Source organism: Eleutherodactylus coqui, chromosome 1 (genome assembly GCF_035609145.1).
Source record: "Eleutherodactylus coqui strain aEleCoq1 chromosome 1, aEleCoq1.hap1, whole genome shotgun sequence".
Taxonomy (NCBI): Eukaryota; Metazoa; Chordata; class Amphibia; order Anura; family Eleutherodactylidae; genus Eleutherodactylus; species Eleutherodactylus coqui.
In genome coordinates, this window is record NC_089837.1 from 206,780,855 (window position 1) to 206,803,768 (window position 22,914).

At 44.0% G+C, this 22,914-nt stretch overlaps 1 protein-coding gene across 1 annotated transcript in view; it reads right to left on the reverse strand.

The window, feature by feature from the left end:
• UST (uronyl 2-sulfotransferase) overlaps positions 1–11,999 on the reverse strand; it is a 257,124-nt gene extending 245,125 nt beyond the window's left edge. The window contains exon 1 of the mRNA XM_066605452.1: positions 11,415–11,999. Coding sequence (XP_066461549.1) covers positions 11,415–11,616 — 202 coding nt within the window. The 5' untranslated portion in view covers positions 11,617–11,999. The remainder of the gene's footprint in view (positions 1–11,414) is intronic.
• Between the last annotated feature and the right edge of the window lie 10,915 nt (positions 12,000–22,914).

A 22,914-nucleotide genomic window follows, 5' to 3' on the forward strand; every position in this document is an offset into this window, starting at 1 on the left:
TTTTACTCTGTAAGCCCTCTACATGGTCATTAACAAATAAATCATTAGCAATACTGATCCCTGTGGTACCCTACTAGTAATAGTGACCCAATCGCCCATAGTGACGAAACCTATTTGCACCTAATAACCAACTAATTTTTCAATTTTTTTCATTGTCGCATTCACATAGCCATACATTTTTTATTTTTCCACTGGGACCCAAACTTTAAGCCATAGGAAAACCCCTCTAATAACCACCCTCTGTTTTCTATAACTGAGCTAGCTGTTAACCCAAATACACATACCGCCCAATAGTCCCAGCAGTCACATGTACCAACCTTTTACGCAGCACAGCATGAAGCACATAACAGGACTGGGGCCAACACCAGTGGCAGAGCTTAATAGGATGCATTATGTAGACTCGTGTCTTCATTCAGTGCACGCACATATAAAACAGCGTGCGTACAGATAGGAGTCCGATGCAAAGGCCAAGCAACAGGTGGGCAGTGAGGGAATGGGGAGGCTGGGGAGTAGAAAAAAGTTCACCCCTGGACTCTGCTGTCTCAGTCTAATAAGTCCATAAACTTACTTTATAGTACTCAAAGGACTTGACAGCTTTCCTTTAACTACTTAGAATTAAATAGTTGAACCCCTGTCTATTCAGTTACTGCAAATGTAGATCATATTCTGCGAACCTGACCAACGTTGCTCTGTAAAAGGAAGACTGTCAAGAAAATGACAGAAAAGTCATAGAGCCAGAAGGAGAGGCATAATAAAGCATGTTAAATGGCTGCACATGAATTAGGATGAAAAGAGTCAACCAGAAAATTAAATGATTAATGCGCTGAAAGGATTATGTATGATCTCTTTACAGCTGAGAGATCTATAGCATCATCCCTATAGAAAGATGGGTCTAATAATTAATAATGATGACAATAATCATGTTTAACAAATCTGGGTATAATACTGCAAGTGAATCGCCCATCATTCTCCAATCAGTCATAGTGTAGTCAGCTATATCTTCCAGCTGCTGGGCAGTAAGAAAGAGTTTGAAAAGTTTAGCCACACAAACACAAAAGAAGCCATAGTCACCCAACCTGATCTGCCGCTCCAGTTCCACCACTGCTCTCCACTTTCTGTTGCAGCGATGACCACTGCAGCCAATCACCGGCTCAATTTGGCTGCTGCAGCAGGAGAGTAGTGGGGGAACGGGCAGCAGCGGCGCGGGGGCAGCAGGTTATCAAGTCACAAGAGGATGACTTTTTATGTTTGTGTAGCACTCTAAACCGCTTTCACGTTTCCTTTTCTGCCTGCATATAACAGATAGAAGAAGATGTCTAAATGTTTATGAAACAATTATAAAAACAAGTGGATTTTGGTGCAGATTTTAACAACTGAAAATTCCACAGAATCTTTCAGAATATTGTGGTATGCATGAAAGTGCCCTAAGATTACTGTCTCAGTAAAGCCGGTTTCACACGGGTGAGAAAATCACGCAATTTTCATGTGATGTGAGCAAGTAAAAACACAGAATTATGAAACCAATGATTTTCAATGGTATCATTCTCATTTGCAATTTTTTCACTCACATGATGTTGCATGAAAAAAAAAATTTTTTTTTAAATCGCAGCAGGTTTTATCTTTTTGTGATATTGCCCATTGCCCAGTGCAGGCCTCATTAAAAGCAACGGGACAACTTTGCGATTCTCTGCCCCGGCTCTGACAGCTACGGCGGTGAACTTCCTTGAGCAGTGGCTGAGGAAATCCCTTCATCCCCACAGGGATGAAGGGATTCCCTGTAGTGATGCAAGGCTGTTTTCACATGCAAACACTTTGCATCCACGGGGCTTTCACATGGTGGAAAGTGCAATATCGGGCCGTCAATCACAGCCTGATATCGCCCTTGCACGCATGAAACTAGCCTAACAGTGATTGGAATAGAGCCACTCAGTGGCAGGCTTTACTCACAATGAGTTGGCTGATGTACCATCAAACCAAGAGTTTCTTGACCAAAGTCATTGATTCTCCTGTGTGCAGCTCACATTCTGCAGTCCTGGTATTTAAAAAACTTTAAAAAAATCATAACGTTTTTTTTGCCGGTGACATATCTACATGACGACTTATTTTTTCGTGGGATGAGTGGTATTTTTCAATGGCACCATTTATCATATTGGAATAATTGCTCAATTTAGTTTCTCAATTTCCACAAAATGGGGGGAAAAAATGCATCAGCACCATTTGGAGGTTGTTTTACAGCATTCATAGTGCAGTAAAAATTACGTTATCCTCATTCTGTAGGTTGGTACGATTACAGTGATACCGAATGTTTATAGTTTGTTATTTTTGTTTTTAAAGTAGTAATACATAAGACTTCAACATTTTTTTTTTGCTTTTTGTCACCAGCTTTTAACCCCCAAAACTGTTTTATTTCTCCATTTATGGGGCTGTGTTTTTGTGGGGCAACCTGTAGTTTTTATCGATACCATTTCGGGGTAGTATGACTTTTCGATTGCTTTTATTGGATACGAGGTGACCAAAAATAGTGCAATTCTGGCATTGCGGGGGGATGGGGGGGGGGTTCTGATCGCATTCACTGTCCATATATGAATTAATAATATTCTCAATTTGTATAGCGCCAACTTATTCCGCAGCGCTTTCAAGCATAGGAGAAATGCAAACAGTACAACAAATATGTATATAGTTATACATATAAATATTATGTGCTCTCCTTTTCTTCTTCCCTATGAGAGCTACACTTGCAGTTACAAAACTGCCACCACATAGAGGTTGAAACTACTTCCACTCTGTACCCCTGTGTGATGCAACACTGACACCGCTCAGCTCATCGGCTGGGGTCCACCGCTCGGGACTATGGCCAATCAACTGTTCTTAATATAGGCCATCAATAGTATCAATCAATGTAATTTATGCAGAGGAAGTTTCCACTGTATGTGAACAATCTTCCTATAATAGACAAGACCTCTGTCTGGTATTGCATCTGATACCCCTGGAAGTGAATAGAGCTGAGTCACAATTCCACACATAGGACTGACATGGTGCTTTTTCTAGAAACATGGCACACCATTTTTCTAATACATTACAAGCACTTTATTATCTGAAAGCCTCTAAATATTCAAGCTTGTTCATGTAAAAAGCAGAAAAAACATTTTGGAACTGAATTTCCCCTCTGGCTTTTGGTAAAAAGTGATTTTACTCAACCTGATGTCCCTGACAAACAACTAGCCAAATCCCATGCATCCTAATCTATTGCTATGAACATGACTGTTCAGAACAAAGAGCTCATATGATCAAGCGCAGTATGATGGTCACATGCACTGTTAAATCCTTGGTCATAGTTTTGTGCCAGTCTTTTGTGGGTACCGAGGATTGTGGAAAAAATAAACATCTCCACCCAGTCCAGCCTACTATCTTATAATCTTGATCCTGAGAAATGTAAAACAAAATCTATGGAGGTAGAAGCCAATTTTCCTTATTTTATGAAAAAAAAAATTCCTTCCCAACTCCAAATCTAGCAATCAGAATACATCCCTAGATCATGTCCTATGAATGTTTAGCTTGCAAAAAAGAAGACTGAGAGGAGACTTAATATCTGTCTACAAATATCTGAAGGGCTGTCATAGTGCAGAGGGATCAGCCCTATTCTCATTTGTACAAGGAAAGACTAGAAGCAATGGGATGAAACTGAAAGGGAGGAGACACAAATTAGATATTAGACAGTGAGGGTGATCAATGAGTGGAACAGGTTACCACAGGAGGTGGGGAGTTACTTCAATAGAAGTGTTTAAACAAAGGCTGGACAGACAGCACAGGGTTGGACCCGATTACCCTGGAGGGCCCTTCCAACTCTACCACTGTATAATTCTATGATCAACAACCCCTTCTGAAATAATGACTATAGCATGTAAATACGAACCCCCTTCTATGTTGGCGTAGAAACTTATTTCCTCTAGATGTACGACACCCCCTTGTTACAGTCACAGTCCTGGGGATATAGATGATGGGAGAGATCTCTGTATTGACCATTGATATAGTAATATATTGCTAATAGGTCTGCAAATATTGATATTTTGCTGTACGATCCCTCGTCATAAATATATTTAAAAAAAAAAAAGAACAGGTACTCCACTGGTAATAGCGATCCAATCAGAGTATGTATCATTAATAACCACCCTCTGCCTTCTATTACTGACCAGTTACTTACCCACTTACATACATTCTCACCCAGACCAAACATTCTCATTTCATATACCAAATTTTTCTGTGTCACAGTATCAAATGCTTTGGAGAAAAAAAATCAAGATAAACAGTATGACATCCAGTGACTCTCCCTGGTCCAGTCTAGAACTTACCTCCTTGTAGGAACTGATCAGATTAGTTTGACAGGAGCAACCCCTCATGAAGCCATGCTTATATGGAGTTATACAGCTATTTTCATTGAGGCACTCCACGATAGCATTTCTTAGGGATCTTTTGCAATATTTGAATATTCCACAACAGCATTGTAAAATATGCCGTCCCGAAATTCTGCGCCAAAATCCGCACATCTAACTGCTGATTTTGAGGCGGAATTGCTTGCAGAATTCTGCAACAAAATCCACATGTCAGCAGCACATATTTTGGTGCTGAATATTTCACAGGAGGGCATACTCCACAACTCTGGAATATTCCATCCTGTGTGAAAGATCTCTTAGATAACCTTCAAACATTTTACCCACAATAGAAGTTAGACATATCCTATGGTTATAGCCTATAGTTTCCAGGTTCCCTTTTTGACCCCTTTTTGAAAATTGGCACAAGTATTGCCATGCACTAATCTAGTGGAACATCACTACTCTGTCATGAAAACAAAAAAAATTCATACTCACCTGTGCCTTATGGGGCCGGTCACCAGGAACCTGCTGGTCTTCTCCTCTCCCTCCGGCAGCTGTCCGATCTCAGGGTGGAAGATGGAAAAGTTTCAGCTTTCGCCCCTGCTCCGGCCACCGCCAGACGGCAAGTCCTGTCGCCCGGGTTAGTGGGTGACGCGTCACAAGTGACGCAACGCTCACTGATCGGCCTGGCCGTGTCTAACTTCTGCCGTCCTCGGAGAGTCTACGGCAAGTGCACATGCGAACCCCTTCCAGGCACGCTTGCGCACTTGCCGTAGACTTTTTGTGGACGGCAGAGGTTAGATGTGGCCAGGTTGGCATAACCGGGCTTGCGCGTGCAGGAGCCAGCCGCTCACGCGCCAGATAAACAACAGAGGGACCAAGTACAAGGGGATTAGGTGAGTTTGCTTTGTTTTTTTAACTCTTCTCTTTCCACAGGTTAGACTCTACAGGGATGCAGGTGAGTATAATTTATTTTATTTTGCTGACAACACCCCTTTAAATATAAGTAACAATAATCAATCTATCCCTCTTTTACTTAATTCCTTTGAAACTCGTGGGTGCATGCTATCGGGACCTGGTAATTTGTCTGTTTTAATGTTTCTAATTTAGCTCTGTACTTCTTCCTCTGTTAGACTGGTGACATTTAAATGGAGAGTTTACTTTGTCACTCTGCCTTTCACTTTCCTCTGTGAATACACTGGAGAAAAAAAATATTTAATAGTTGTGCTTCCTCCAGATCACCTTCTACAATTCTTCTCTTATTACTTTTTAAAGGGCCAGCACTTTCAGTTTTAAACTTTTCACTAATTTATATAATTGAAGAACAGTTTAGGGTTAGCCTTAGTTTCTTTGGCAATGAGTCTGTGTCCGTCTCTGCTGCCTTTTATTTGCTTTTTACGTCATTTATTTATTTTTTTACTTTTTACTCCATCTACGCTGCCTTTCTTGTTTTAGTAGTATAAATGCTGTTTATCTAGCAATATGCAAATAATCTATACAGGGCTCCAGATGGCAAATAAAATGGTCCCCAGTGCGACCAAGAAATATAATCTGGCTCCTAAATCTTTAAACTTTATAATTTATATTATAGCCAAAGGTGCCAAGTGATCTTCAATGCTTCTACCACAAATGTTTTGTGACAGTTGGACCATCCAGAAAGTAGCAAAAAGGCAAAAGGAGAGAGTGGGCGCTATCTAAGCATAGTCACATCTCATCTACATTGCCTCTGCTGCAAAATGTTGTGTATTTACCGCAGCCAATTCACCAGGGGAAAATGTGCAGTATTTCTGCTACCTGTGAACATACCCTAAAAGCGTTTTCCAGAATCATAAAAACCGAATTATTTTCTTCTAAAAACAGCGCCATCCCTGTCTATGGGTTGTATCTGGTATTGCAGCACCACACAAATCATTGTGCTGTAATACCACACACAGCCTTTGGACAGTGTGGTGCCGTTTTGTGGAGGAAAGTCACCAAGTTTTTCTAATTTAGAAGTTTTCAAGCCACTTTGGATCCCTACTGCATAGTCATAATTATAGCCAGATATCTGGCATTGGGGGATAGCCCAATGTATTTTCCATAATGGGGCCCCAATTCCTTACAATGTTTGAAGTGTAAAATAAAAATCACCAAATGCCTGGTTATTTACATTCTGTTAGGAGGAATATCTAACAAATCATTCTAGTAATGTGCAATATGTGCGTTTTTTAACTATTCAGTTTGAGTTAAGTGAAATGAAGAAACTTCCACTAATGAGCAATGTCATAGCAGCATCTTCAGACTGCTGACATACTTGGTACTAAAACAAGAACGCAGCTGGTAATGAATCTCAGCTGCTGTGCAGAGGTCAAACATGGAACCAAGAGAAAACATCTCAGCTTCTTTACAGCGTTGGCTTTTATGCCTGGTTGCTAAACGCACAGTTTAATTACACAATTAAGAATATGAAGCCACATTTATACATTTTTATTTACTAACGTGTTATTGGCTTAGTACATTCCAAAAAAACATTAACAGCTCAATTCAAAGGCAGTTCAGTGAATCTGAGCAGACTAGACCTTGAAATATTCTCCAATTCAATGGATATGGTCACAAGCCGAGTACAAATTCTTGTGGCAATGGGTAAGTAACACCGTCTGTGAGACATCAAAACTAGAATGTAAACTCAGCAATACAGATTCTGTAGCCCTGGCTGCAACGTACTGTTCTACATTCATGCAGAAAGGAGAAAGAGAGTCAGACTCATTAGGAAGAAAAATGAACCATGTTTACCAATTAGTAACAGATTAAATGGGTTGTATGACACCCAAAACTAAAGGGTGCCTGTCATCATCTTTGAGCCCCATAAACTACATTATGGGGCTCAAAGGTGAGGGAATGGGGAGTCCGGAGAACGGTGTTTCATACTCACAGGGCATCCCCCTCCTGCGAAGTTGGCGTGTGCCAGCAGCTTATTTCTTCCTGCCTCCACATCTTCCATTCATCTCTATGGAGGTACGCACAGAAAGAGTCAAGCTATTGGTGCACTCCAACACAGCGCTGGAAGGGGGCACCCAGTATAAAGCACAGCTCCACGAACTCACCTTTGAGCCCTGTAATGCAGTTTAAGAGGTTCAACAGGGATGACAGTGTCCCTTTAATGTTGTATGTATGTATCAATGAACATGTTTGTAATTCACTATGTCTTAACTCATCCTGAATGTAGTCCCATGCGCCCACTGTCAAAATCATTGGACTTCTATTTACATTGTTAGGGGTTAATCCTATTTTTAAATAACCCAACATAAGAAGGATAAGGAAACAGTGTAATAAATGTGATATTAGTTATTTGGTTGTATTATGGAAATGAAAAATATGTAAAACAATCCGGAAGTTGCTAATAGAATTTGGATAATAGAATCATATGTAAAAAGGTATATTCAAGCGTTTATTTGGATGATGATTTTAAAATACTAAATGTATGATTAATTAGATTTGATTCAGCCATTTTGATCACAAGTTTGAACTTTTGACCAGAATGTACTGAATACTAAGTAGGTGGCTAAACCAGTTCTATGTGCAAACTAGAAACAATGCCCCCTCTTTGAAGTGCAAATCCGATTGACTTGGAGACAAGGTAAAAACTTAACACAATGGACTTTTAAAATTACATCCTGGTCTGGGAAGGGGTGTAATTAAGTATGTACTCAGACAGTATGGAGTCAATCTTTATGATCGTATGTAACTGTTTGATGTCCACTTCACACAGTTTTGCTGATACCTTTTGTTTAGAAGGCTTTTGATTTACAGCCATATTGTAATCTGTTGGAATGAGGACTTGGTCAGCAAAGTAGTTTGAAACTTAGTATCAGGTAACATTTGGAAACGCCTTCTTTTCATCTTGCATAAAAACTAGCAATGTTCAACAATAAAGTAGAATTCATTCTGATTTCACTAGACTGTGTGTGTAGTGGCTTCTTATGGTTCTCACCTATGAGTACTCATTATAATTCTCCTTTGAATTTGGACTCAGGCAACATCCGCACTGGTCTCCGTTGACAGACCCCCAACAACATCATAAGCCATTGTGGCTTGGTTGGTATGTGTACGTCAGCTGTCATGTTTCTAGTGGTGGGCCGGCCTTGCATTTGGATTAACTGCAAATGCGCAGACTACGGTGAAGAACCTTGGCGTATGCTTCCGAATGCAGGGTCAGACAATCGCCAGTGACATTAGATTATAATTACTTGGAGGAAACCTAGAATCCCTTTTTGAACATATTAATTATTAATGGACCCTAGTAGATGGTAAAGTGCTTACATTCATTCAAACTCAATTTGCTATGCTGGTACCTAACACCTACTGCAATTTTGATTCTACCTTCTTTGGAATAAATCATAACCTCAGTGTGTAAACTGAAGTTTTTAATTCTAAAAATAAAAGTGAGTGACCTATAACATTAATTAGCCTCATTCAGAGAAATCCATAGCCAAAATAATGTATCTTATCCAGTCAGGGAATTACAAGCTGTGCATGCAGTAATTCTCTGCAGTGTGAGGGTACGGCCCTACGATGCATTAATGACATGCATCCAGATGCCTGCCTAGGCACAGTGGCCAATAGCTGGTAGATGTTGCTGGAAATGGCAGTATTACTAGCAACATCTTCTGGCTAATGGTCCCCATGAGTGTAGAGCGTTTTGGCCACATGTGGTTTATGCATTGTGGCACCGTACTCTGAGGGCTAAGATGATGCAGGAGTGGTTTAATGTAAGCCAACACCCCTATATTGAATAAATTAATTAGCAGTATCTCCATGTCCCTTGTACTAGAGAAGTCAAATGCCTAATGTCAGGCAGTAGATTGCACAGGTGCTGGAAGGAAGACCCCCTAGTGGCAGGCACACCAAACTTGATTTTAAGCATTACAATATACAATATTTTAATACAAGTATATTACAAGATTGATGATACATATAGACATTGTTATACAAGCATAGGCTGTGTTAAAACTTTGTATCCATTTAATTGATGTCTATGGCTTGTTCCCTCATGTAGAACCCTATTACAGGTATGTCTTAGGGCTTAAACAGACGCACGCATGCGCTAATACGCTCGCCGCTAAGGAGAGTATTAGCACATGAATCAGTGTTTTTTGCGGGTTTTCTATTGTGTACGATTGTAATAAAAAAAGCAGGAAGAAAGGTCCTGCCCTATGTTTATCACTCGTAGAAAGATTATGTGTGAGAAAGATAGGGCAAAATGGCTCATTAGATGTTACAGGTGTGTCAGCAGCTACAGCTTAGGCCACTATTACATGAGCACCGTTAACGCAATTGTCAGGAAAATATAAGCGGTAGCACTCATAGTTTACTGCAGAGACGGGCTGCACCTGCACTTACCGGTTTTTCAAACCCAGTTGCAGTATGACAATTAATTGTGAGCACTACTAACGCACGGTAATAGCACCCTAAGGACATGTTCATACATGACGGATTGGCCACGGATTTTCTATTCGGACCCCCTGGTATAGAAAATCTGTAGCATTTACAGTAGAAACAAAGTGGATGAGATTTTGAAAATCTCATCCACATATTGCGAAAAGAATCTGCACAAAACCCATGCAAAAATCAACATGCGGTGCGGAATTTAAATCTACAGCATGTCAATTTTAACACCTGTTACACTGCTGAATCCACCTCTTCTCAATGAGGGAGTGAACTTTGCACCAAAAATCTGCGTCAAAATTTTGCAAAAAATGGTGCGGGTTTTGATGCAGACCTTCAGCTGCGGATCTGCTGCAGGCTACCTGCTGCGGAAATTCCACAGGAAATTTGCCGCGTCTAAACATGCCGTAAGCATGCCCACACATGCTCCAGGTAAAAACATGCAGATAACCACTAATTACCTGGCAGAATTCTACTAGTTATTGATGTCCAGGTGCTGCGCTTCATTTAGGCAAATTGCGCAGCTAGTAACAACGTATAGACAGTTAATAAATTTTCTAGCTGCACCAACATACATGATGGCGGGTCTCTTGGTCACATTGCCACCACAACCCAGCCGCACGGTGGCTGCTACATGGGATCTGCCCTAAGTTTATTTTCATGATGCCTAAACTTCATGAGGCTTATCCACACATAGTTTTTTTTAGAATTGCTAAAAATGCCATGAATATCATATGTTTTTTTAAAAGCATTTTTGGCAGCTTTTCTTCTGTATATCCCATTATATTTAACATGCACTTTTATCATTATCCATTTCTGGGGGGGAAACTAAAAAAACACTGAATTCTCAAAAAGTGTACCAAAAGATCACAAAAAATACAGTTTGCAGAATCTTTTAATATTTTTCTACAGCTATCGTCTGGAAGTGGAGGTTTTTGTCAAAACATACCCAAAAATGGTGAGGAAAACTCTGCAGAAAAGCTGCATTTTTCCTAGAAATGCTATACAGTACATGACAATATCCTAATGAAGACAAATGAATCCAGGGCATGAGTATATTGAGCCTTACGTTTCAATCCCAGGAGACAAAAGCAGGGCCAGCGAAATAATACCCCATAAGCAACATATGTATCTTCCCTGGTACAACTAAAAGACGCCAGCTGAGAAAGAGTTACTGCTGGCAGAAAAAGAAACAAAGTAACAAAAGTCACAACTGTAAACACAATTCTGCGCTCTGCAGGATGATACATCACAATGCAGGAAAGTGCTGGTCAGCTCATGAGAAGACATCTCCTAAGTGATGAGAAGCCTGGCATGTCATGACATGTGGCACACATCGTCCACTTCCTCATGTCACAACCAGAGGATGCAATCTCAGCAATGACAACTACCCAGGAAGAAGAAAGCATCTGACATACTTCATCACTGACAGGCTGCTTCCAATTCACACCATATGTACATAACAAGACGCACTATAAAGCCCAGCATAATAATGGAGCTTAAAACATGAGCTTGTGAAAGTTTGCCAGCTGCAGGTGTCTGATCCCGGAGGCGGCTGGCACGGATCTGATCCCCGCTGCTGGCAGATGCACCTGCACTCCCCTACCCCATCCAGCTTACCCAGGTAGAGGCGCAGATCCAGCAGCATCTGCGGGGGTCCTCCGTTCAGCTGGTAGAGCAGGGAGCCCAGGCAGAAGAGCAGCAGAGTGGCCATGCAGAAGCCATAGTCTCTGAGGGACAAGGTGGGCAGCCAGCGCCTGGCACTCGGGGCACCCTTCCTGGGAACATGATGGCTGATGTGGTTAGTGGTCTTCTTCATCATATCTCCTCCTTCCACAGCCCGGCAGGAAGAGCTCACCCCTCCGCCTGAAGAAGACTAGAGCTGCTGCCTTCTGGCTCATTGGAGAAGTTGGAGGCAGAGTTTGGGAGAAGCCTCTAAGTTCGCGGATGTCTCCTCGCTGCCATTGGCCGGCCGCTGGTGCTGCTGGCGCTGACTTGTGCCGGGCTCCGCTGACCCCGGTGATGTCCACGACTGCTCTCCGCACTGCTAGCTCCTGCGTGCCGCTGCTTGCAGTGCTCGCCTCCTCGCCCCTCCTCCCGTCCTGACTCCCGCTCTCCGGGGCTCCGCTGCTCTCCCCGTCCTCCTCGGGTTACACGGCGCACTCTCACGTTACCGCGCTCCCCTCTCACTAGCTGTGTTCTACCGCAACGTGCGAATGGGAAGAAAGTTGTTTTCCGTCTCCCCGCCCATCCCCCCGCATTCTGACTTTTCTTTATTTCCACACCAGCGACCTCTTGGGGCTCCCACTGGATTCTCCATGACAGAAGCTCCAGCACTGCGAGGAGGAGGTTTACTCCGACGGGGCGGCCTGGGGCCCACCAGTAACACTCAATCTGGGGGCCCTCAGTACAGCTGCATGCAAATATTAGGGTTATTGCAGTGTAGGGTTATTGCGGTTCGCTGCATTTTCCATGCATGTTAATGGAAAGGTGGCTGCGCTTGCTGCAGTATACGGAGCATGCGGGAATTGGTGGAGTCCCAGTCACATGACCTGTGAGGAGACCAGAGGGGCATTAAGGGCAAAAACACGCGGGTGCATGCGCTCATACGATCATCGCTAGTGAATAGTGATGAGCGAGTATACTCGCTAAGGGCAATTGCTCGAGTGAGCATTGCCCTTAGCGAGTACCTGCCCGCTCGGGACAAAAGGTTCGGGTGCCGGCAGCAGGCAGAGAGCTGCGGGGGAGAGCGGGGAGGAATGAAGGGGAGATCTCTCTCTCCCTCTCTCTCCCCCGCTCCCTCCTGTTGACTGCCGCTACTCACCGCTCCCCCGCGCCGGCACCCGAACCTTTTGTCTCGAGCGGGCAGGTACTCACTAAGGGCAATGCTCACTCGAGCAATTGCCCTTAGCGAGTATACTCGCTCATCTCTACCTCTACTAGTGAATCAACCAAGGGTGGGTTTTTTTTTGAACTGTTCAAAAACCACACGCATGTTTTAAAAAAACAGCGAGAAACGCAGGTCAAGCCCCGTTTTTTATCACAATAGTGAAAACAAAACTATTGAAATCATTGGTTTGGTTCCGTCCTGTTATACAGCCATGATGTTCATGGCCACATGTTGTTGTTAGCTGTTTATCTGTTTACGACCCCCAGTGACCCTAAAGGCTCCCTCCCTCCATGTTTTCCAGGTTTACACTGCTTATTTCAGTCGTGTGATATCCATGCCAGTATCCGCTCTGACAGTATCAGCCATTGTGTTCTTTGGTGGCCAGTTCTTCTTTTGCCACTGATCTGTCCAAGCATTATAGACCTTTCTAGCAACTCTGCTAGCATTACATGGCCAAAATCCGGCCGCATAACGGGACAAAAACATGCCCATGTGTTTAAGCCCTTATGGCATATCCTGTCAGGGCAAGCTCACACATAACGGCCACAAGATGGCCGAAAACTGCACCAACATGCAATTTTATCATTTAGGGCTCATGTCCACGGGCAAAATAAGAATTAAAATCCGCAGCGGATTTTAACTCTTCTGCCCGCAGATCCACACCCCATAGGGATGCATTGACCACCCGCGGGTAGATAAATACCCGCGGATGGTCAATAAAAAGGATTTTTTTAAAAATGGAGCATGAAAAAATCTGGACCATGCTCCATTTTCGTGCGGGTCTCCCGCGGGCTTCTATTGAAGCCTATGGAAGCCGTCCGGATCCGCGGGAGACAAAAATCGGGATTTACTCACACGTAAAGCATTCAGGCGACCGACCGGAGCGGATGGGAGGTGAGTTTATTCTTATTTATTGTTATTTTCAGCGCTCATGTCCGAGGGGCAGGAGGGACCCGCTGCAGATTCTCCATGGAGAATCTGCAGCGGATCTGATTTTCCCCGTGGACATGAGGCCTAAATGCCACAGTTTTCAAATAGACTTTTAACCCGTTTAGGACCAGCCACTGTAAATTTACGGCGGCTGGTCCTGGGCTTAGAGCACCGCCGATAGTAAAATTACCTAAAAGTCTCCTGCCTCTGCAATCAGTCCGGAACAGGTTATCAGCTGATAGTGACAGCTGATAACCTGGAGCAGAAGGCAGGAGGGGATTTTAACCCTTCCTGCCTTCTGCTTCCCCGATATACCGTGCTCAATGAGCACTGTATGGGGAAAGTGAAAGTAAGATGTACTTTCACTATGGGAGCCTGGGGGGGGGGGGGGTCATGTGACCTCCCGGGATTCCCTGCTACTGCAGAGCTGGAGGGTCAGACTAGACCCTGGCAGCTCTGCAAGTGACTAATGTCACCACAGGGGGTTGCTTTCCCCTGTAACTAGGGCTCCTATGGACGCCCTAGCTACAGACGGAAAGTGTCAAATAAAGGGGGAAAAAAATGTGAATGTCCCCCAGAGGTCTTGTATGACGTCATGGGGGACATAGATAGTAAACAACATAATTACATACATAAGTAAAACAAAACAACAGAATAAAACAACAATATATACATAAGAAAGAGAATAACACAAAGCAGACGCCAACAAAAACCGTCGCCGTATGCGCCCTGTAAACCAAAACCATACATACTATATATCAAAACGTCCGAAACAAATAGAGGAACCCGTTGCCATGCTTTATTTTAGTGTAAATATAAAAATAATTTTTAAAAAAACTATAAATGTAAAAAAAAAACGATTTTTTTAGCTTTTCACCCCCAATAAAACTAAAAAACGGAAAAAAAAGTCAGTGAAAAAAATATTAAAAAATAGTCCTATATGTCACGGGAAAAAAACGCAGCAAAAATAATTTTGGTAGCTAAAAGAAAAAAAAATAGAGCAGTAAAACCGCCACATGGGTAAAATCCCTAAAAAGTGTCTGGTCCTTAAGGTACAAAACAGCTTGGTCCTTAAGGGGTTAAAGGCTGCACAGCTTCGTGCATGCACAGCAGTTTTACCCATAATACCGTATGGCCGCTAATAATTTGAAAATCATCCTGATTTGCAGTAAGGCTACATTCACAGGAGCACGAATCTTGCGTGAGTTTTATATGTTGCGAGACGCACAGACGTCGGTGAATAGGAACTCTGTTCTTTTAAATGGAGTCATACACATGAGCAATGTTTTTCCTCATAGTGATGCTGACAGGTAAAAAAAATCGCTGTATGTTCTATTTTTTCGCGTCCATCAGAACGCAGCTCCCATTAGTTACAACTGGATAGTCAAACACATCGCATGTCATGTGATTGGATGTTTTCCTATGAAATCAACGGGAAACACTCCAGCATACGTGAAACAAGTGCCGAAGGATCGGAATTTCACTGAAGTGATGCAAGGCGGTTTTCACATACGGGTAAAACGCACATTGACAAGTGTGATATCGGGCCGGGTTTCTCGCCCGTGTGAATGTAGCCTAAAACTGAATATTCACGTGGTATTCATGTGACCTCACCCTTGTAGATACTGACTGACCTTTGTATGCGCCTGGATGTCACCTCTGCCGGCCTGTGGGCCTCACTTATCAAAACTAACATTAAGACGCCCTTCATGTCACCTGCAATCAATCAAATCAAAGCACAGTTCTCATTTCTGAAACTGCTGAGGTAAAATGAAAGCTGCGCTGTGATTGGTTGCTGTAGGCAGTCTTACCGCTGCACCCTACATAAATGCTTATTACATGGATGCATGGGATGGCTGAGATGCTGCCTCTCTGCATGTAGCCACTGTACTGTGCTGTGCACTGCTTGTGGGGGGCCATTCTGGCTCAGAGCCCACCAGGGGCTTTACATGTTCCCCTCTGGGCCAGTCCGAGCCCTGCTGCACTTCAGAGATAAAGGAAAATGGAAAGCAATGGTAGAAGATAGATGTAGCCTGGTTGTGTCAAACGGAAGAGCATTCTACATGTACTGGCAGGAAATGAGCTTCAGCAGCTTATTCCCTCTCGGGGTTTGGCCTCATTCGCACAGGCGCAAATACCCTCCATATTACACATGTATTACGGAATGAATAGAAGCCATTGATTTCAATAGTTATATTCACATGTGCTTTTTTTCATGCAATTTTCAGTCACATGAAAAAAAAGGCGGTATGTCCTATTTTAGTCCATTTTACGGACTGAAATAGCCCATTGACGTAAATGGGAATTTGCAAATACCCAATATCTGGATTTTCAAAATGTGAAAAACACTGCAAAATGCAAAGTCTGAAACCAGTTTAAGGGTGCATTCAGATGACCGTATATCGGCCGGGTATTCACGCATATACGGCGTCTCTCTCTGCAGAGGGAGGAGGCTGGAAGAACCAGGAGCAGTGCTCAGAGCTCCCGCCCCCTGTCTGCCTCCTCTCCACCCCCCTGCACTATTTGTAATGAGAAGAGGTGGGATGGGGGTGGGGCTAAGTTCCAGGAATTAGCTCCGCCCCGTCCCGCCTCTCCTCGTTGATAATAGTGCAGGGGGGTGGAGAGGGGGTGGAGAGGAGGCAGAGAGGGGGCAGTAGCTCAGAGCACTGCTCCCGGCTCTTCCAGCCTCCTCCTCCTGCAGAGAGAGACGCCGTATATCGGCCAGCGTGAATACCCGGCTGAAATACGGTCATCTGAATGCACCCTAAGGGCAATTTCACACAGCCATAGGCACAACCTAGCTTGCTGGTACAGAGCGTAGTTGCACCTAAACAAGGTATTGTTTTCCCCCTCGTCATAGAGCAGGAGTTTGAAAAAATAGCGGGAAGAAAAGTCCTGCCCTATCCTTCCCACGTGTCATTAAATACAATGTAATGGAAAGACGGCAAGTCCTATCTTTTCTTACCCATACAATTAATGGGCGAGAATAGCGCTAGTGAAAATTAGTGAACTTAGCTCCACCCCGGGACAGGGGTGAAGCTAAGTTCCGCCCCCTCCCATTGCAAATAGTGGCGAGAGGCGGAGAGGGGGCAGGAGCTCAGTGCATTGCTCCCGTCTCGTCCCACATCTTCCCGCTGCAGAGAGGGACAGCGTATATTGGCTGGGTGTGAAAACCTGGCCGATATACGGACGTCTGAATAAGCCCTCATACTGTTACTGTAAAAAAAACACTGTACAAAGACTAATATTGCAACCATATAGTGACCACATACTGGTAGATACCAGTTCCACACAGGGGCTTTGCAGATTGTTAAAGTGATCCAATTTTTCCTCTCTTTTGCCGGCTGCAGTCTTGCCTTTTTGTTTCTCCTAGACCATAATGACAATCAGGCTGCTCATCCGCTGTTACAGCCCATTTGTGCTGAGGAATGACAAGTTGTGCATTTGGACATGTTAGTTGGAGCACCGGCATTGTACATGGCTACAAGCTGCTTGACTGTGTACCGCCTGTCGGACCGATTCTTGATGCCCTCTTCTGATTTGTCATTAATGAGTTGTTTCTATCCACAGGATCCCCTTTAGCAGGAGGTTCTCCCTCAATCACACCATTCCTGGTATATTCTGGACACCAGCGCACAAGAAAACCAGTGAGATCCTGGCCTTGGCAAGTTGAGCACAGACAGCTATGCTTTGTGCAAAGTCACTCAGATTGCTCAATTTTCTCTTTCTTCTGTGAATCCAAACTGTAACTGATGCATGGAAAACCTCCTCATGTGATTTTCTGCTGTACTCCAAGGTCACTTCCATGCAGGGAAGCTCCAATCGTGAAAGTGGCCATTCAGCGTATTGTACAAACATTTTATGTTGTGGCCTCCAATATCCACCAAAACACCCATTCTATAATTTAAATATAGCATTTCTACCCCCCTGGCAATCAGAACCTCTTCCTCACTTGCCCTGATGAGGAAGGAGGCAATTGTGTACTGCAGGGGCTGAGTCTGCAAGAGCTAGAGCCACTCCTTACATGTTTGGAGTAACGAATTCTACATGATATGTAATTATTTTAGTTAATAGGTACCTGAAGCTCATGGAAAAGGGGACTCAGAAAGGAACACATCACAATTTTGCTCTGCGTTTTCAAATGCATTTTTAATGCACCCCATCATTGTCATGGTGATGACGTGTTGAAAAGTGCTAAAACATGCGGAAAAAAAAGCAGACGGCTCTTGAAAATCGCATTCGAAACACTGCATTTGCGTACTGGTCTGCAAACTGCCCATTGAAACGCCGCACTAATTGTGGAAAAAGCAAGCTGTGTGAGAGCAGCCTTAGGGCTCGGTCACACGGGCGTTTTTTGGTCCGATCTGCAGACGCGCTTGCGATCTGCAGATCTATAGACCCAATGCATCCCAATGGGAGCAAGCACATGTCCGTTTTTTATGCGGATATGCGATAAATGATAGGACGCAACGATTCGCAGAACGCGCCTATCTGCATTCTGCGAATCGTTGTGTTCTATATATGCGCTCAATGGGGCCGGCGGCAGCAGCGCCGGCCCCATTGAGAACATATACTAAAGATTGTTCTCCTCTGCCACCGCTGTAACAGCTGTGGCAGAGGAGAACGATGTTCGCCCATTGAATTCAATGGAGCCGGCAATACAGCCGGCTCCATTGAAAGCAATGGGGTGCCGGCATGCGCTGGATGGATTTTTGGGGAAGGGCTTAAAAATATAAGCCCTTCCCTGAAAACCATCCTGAAAATGTGTAAAAAAAAAAAAAAAAAGTATACTCACCTTTTTCCTGCAGCCGGAGTTCAGCCGCATCCGGCCGGCAGTTCTCCTGAACTGCTCTCTGTAGTATTCAGCAGGCGGGGATTTAAAATCCCCGCCTGCTGAATGGGCTGCCTCTGATTGGTCACAGCCCTCACCAATCAGAGGCAGCTCTCACTCACCCATTCAAGAATTCATGAATGGGTGAGTGAGTGCTGCCTCTGATTGGCTGAGCGCAGGGACCAATCAGAGGCAGCTCTCAGCTATTGAATGACAGCTGTGGCAGAGGATAGCGGGCAGCGCTGGGCCGTTTAGCTGAAAACGCTGCTAGGTGCAGATTTTTCAGCGAATCGTCAAACCCAGTCACGCGATTTGCGGGTGCGCATCCGTTATGCGATCCGCAAATCGCGGAGAAAAAACGCCCGTGTGACTTAGGCCTGAGGCTGCCTTCACATTGGCGAGAAAATCGCCTGTTTTTGGAATGACGCGAGAGAGCGAGAAAACGCAGAATTATGAAACACATGATTTTCAATGGCTCCATTACCATTTGCGATCTTTTCTGTCCTGCGATGTTGCGAGATTTTGGAAATCGCTGCATGTTCTATTTTTCTGCGTTTTGTTTCCTATTCTTGCCCATGTTTCCCTGTGGAGCCTCCGATTTCTCGCATGACAAGGCACAAACTTGCGATGTTCGTGTGATCTGTTTTCAACATTAACAACACATGTTGCCACCTATCGTGCAAGAAAAGTCAAGCGGCAGCAATGCGATGCGAGATTATTTTCCAGAAAAAAGCATCGCTGGCGCTCCAACATTTCAAACAAACGCTCGAACAAAAATGTGATATTGCTGCGATTTTCTGACGGCGATATTGCGCTCACCAGTGTGAAGGAGCAGTAAGGATAATGACTTTTTTCCTGGAGCATTCAGTGCAAGAAAAATGGCAACAGAAATGAAGGTTCTGAGATCGCTTTCACATAGGCCGGCATTTGGCCACAACACGCAGCTGAATCCCCCGCTGTGATAATCCGCTGTGGAAATGGAGACAGAACTGCTGTCAGAATTAAGCCAATTTAAGTTCCGCATCAATATACCTACAGGGACATGCAGATATTGCTGAAGAATTTTCCGTCCTAATGGTACTATCCGATGATAAGGCGAAGTCTGCAAAGTGGCGCATGATGTAGGGAGTACACCGCTCTATTCTGTTATAGTGTGCGGATTTTGGTGCAGATCTACAGCAGATTTTGTACAATAGCATTGAGAGCCCTGCTCACAAAAGCTTACAATCTATGAAGAGACAGGGCTGGCACAAGAGGTAGCAGTGCTTCTTCTGGACAATGGTCCAGTTATCTTTTATGTTAAGCAGGTAATACCCATAAGGCTGTGGGCGGTCACCAGTCAGTATCTGTGTATGTACAGATATGAAGTGCATTCGGGTGTATGGAGGGAGCGGAATACTGCTAATGAGGAAGATTAGGTTCTTAGGGAGAATGTACAAGAGGGGTAAATGAAGAAGAGTTAGATTAAGGAATGTTATAGGCCTCCCTATAGAGACATGTTTTAGGGGACGCTTGAAGCTATAGGTATGGTGATTATCTGGATTGTCTGGGGTAGTGTATTGGAGAGAACTGGTGCAGCCTGGGACAAATCTTGGAGATGGGAGTAGAGGCTCATATTATAGAGGATGTTAGTCTGAGATCATTAGCAAAATGGAGAGCATGGGTCGGGTGATACACCTACCGTAGATGAGGCAAGAGATATAGGGTGCACAGTGCTGTGGAGAGCTTTATAAATGTGAGTTTAACCCCTTAATGACATGGCCTATTTTGGCGTTAAGGACCAAGCGATTTTTGGTATTTTTCCCATCTCCATTTTTCAAAAGCCATAACTTTTTTATTTTTCCGTCGACGCGGCCATATTAGGGCTTGTTTTTTGTGTGGCGAACTGTAGTTTTTATCGGCGTCATTTTTGGGTACATAGACTATATCGTAAAACTTTTATTATTTTTTTTATGATAACAGGGAGAGAAAACGACTGAAATGTGCCATAGATTTTTATTCTTTTTTACAGCGTTAATCATGCACGCTCCCTCTGTGAACTCTTTCCTTGCCGCGATCTACTTAGATCGCGGCAGGGAAGGGGTTAACAGCGGGGGGGGCGCATCTCCGATGCCCCCCCCCTGCTGTTGCAGCGGGACGCCGGCTGTGACTGACAGCCGGCTCCTGCTGCAGGATAGCGTGAGATCTGCTATGATCTCGCGCTATCCCGATGACGTACTGGTACGTCATTTTGCGCGAAGTACCCGCCTCCCATGACATACCGGTACGTCATATAGCGGGAAGGGGTTAAATTGTATTCTGTAGTGGCTGGACAACCAATACCGTGACCGGCACACAGTAGAGGCATCCAGGTAGCAACAGGAGGGAAAGATGAGCATGGCTGCTGCACTCAGCATGATTGGAGAGTGGAGAAACCTAGTGAGGGAAAGACTAATCAGTAATGAGTTACAGTAGTCCAAGCATCAATGGATCATGGTAACAATACGTATTTTCATGTTTCCATAGTAAAAAAGAGGCAGACTCTGGAGATGTTTTTGAGGTGCAGGTGACGTGAGCATGCAGGTGATTGAATACAGCAAGGGGAGGAAAGATCGAAGTCATAGTGATAGACACTAAAAGATTAGCTTGTCAACTGTTCTCATTTAAAGGGTTTTTCCAGGAAAATCAATAGTTGGCCGAATGGGGTCTGCTCAGGGGCATAACTATAGAGGATGCAGGGGATGCAGTTGCACCCAGGCCCAGGAGCCTTAGGGGGCCCATATGGCCTCTCTTCTCCATATAGGGAACCCAGTACTATAAGTAAAGCATTATAGTTGGGGGCCCTGTTACGAGTTTTGCATCGGGGCCGAGGGCTTCAAGTTACGGCCCTGGATCTGCTGCTCAGGACCCCAGCTAATCAGACACACGCTAACACAGGGGTAAGAGCGGAAGCTGCTGCTATGACCCCTGTGTAGTCGCCGGCGCTTGTAACTACAGGTGCATTTCTCATTGAAATCAATGGCAACTGCGCTTACAGTTACAAACCCCAAACACTACACAAGGATTGGAGCCACAGCTTCCGCTCAGACCGCTGTGTATTTTCAGTGCTCTGAGCAAGCACCAGATGAGCTGATTAGCTGGGGTCCCGAGTATCAGACCTTAGGTGATCCTAAGGATAGCTCATCAATAGTATTTTCCTGGAAAACCCCTTGAACTTAAAAAGCAGATGCTAAAAAGTTATTACAATAGCCCAATTACAATAGCCCAAAAATATTTGTAAAAACCTGAATTTGGTTAGTGAGTAACCAAGCGTGATTTCTGTTAGCAAAGCTTCCTGTTTCCTGTACAGACTGTCACTGAATACTAGCTCACAATTTTCAAGAACTTTGTACTCTCTTTTTAAGAAATGGTGCCTGTGGCGCTGCCAGCAGCTTGCAGCCGCTAATGCTCACATGTACTCTTTGGTGGTGATTAATGAACCTCGATTCATAGACGTTGGGTCCTACAAAGCCATGCTGTCTCCCTTCCTCCTATCTGAACAGTGGGAAGGAAAGGAAGAGTTCAGAGTGAAGCTGCAGACAGGGACACTGCAGAGCCAGACGTTGCAGCACAATACAGAGGAGAGGGCTGGAGTTGCTTGTCTGAGATGAAATGCATCTCTCAAGTATACACCGATCAGCACTAACATTAAAACCACTGACAGATGGTGGGAACAACATTGATTATTATGTGACAGTGGCTCATGTGAAATGGTGAGCTATAGTAAGGTTCAAGTAAACAGTCACTTTTTGAAGTTGCTGTGTTGGAAGCAGGAAACATTAGCAGATGTAAGGATCTAAATGACATTGACAAGAGCCAAATTATGATGGCTAGATGAGTGGGTCACAGCATTTCCAAAACTGAAAAATGAGCAGTCTATCTGTACTTTGCAATATAAAGCAGATGATCTGGAAAATAGACTAAGGAGAAATAATTGTGACTGGTGGGGGTCCTAGAAAAGGTGGAAGGATTGTATCTGAGAGATTTTTTTTGAGCGATGGCTGAAATCAACTACTGGGGAAGATACTTTCTTTGCTGTGGAAAGAGCTCACAGAGTTCCTGCTAACCCACCTCCACCTGATGCCACCCTGAGGACTGTTTTCATAAAACTCCTGCATTATAAAGATTGGGACATTTTAAAGAGAGCGATGGAAATGAAAGAGATGACTGGACGGTCATCATAGAGCTGTCTTTCCAGATTATTCAGTGGACATACAACCAAAAAAAAAACCGGATCCAGTTTTAAGTTAGGAGAAGGTTACGGGTTTACAGCTGACTTTGTATCCAGCACGGCTGAGAGTTATGATGCAGGGGAGACTTTTTTCTTTGATAATTTTAGAGATGCTGCCTCCTGGATTAATAAACATGAACAATACATAACAGTAATAAGTAGTCCTTTTTATTAGTGGATTGTTTGTTAGATAGGTGGGAAGTTCCTGGTACTGGTCCTT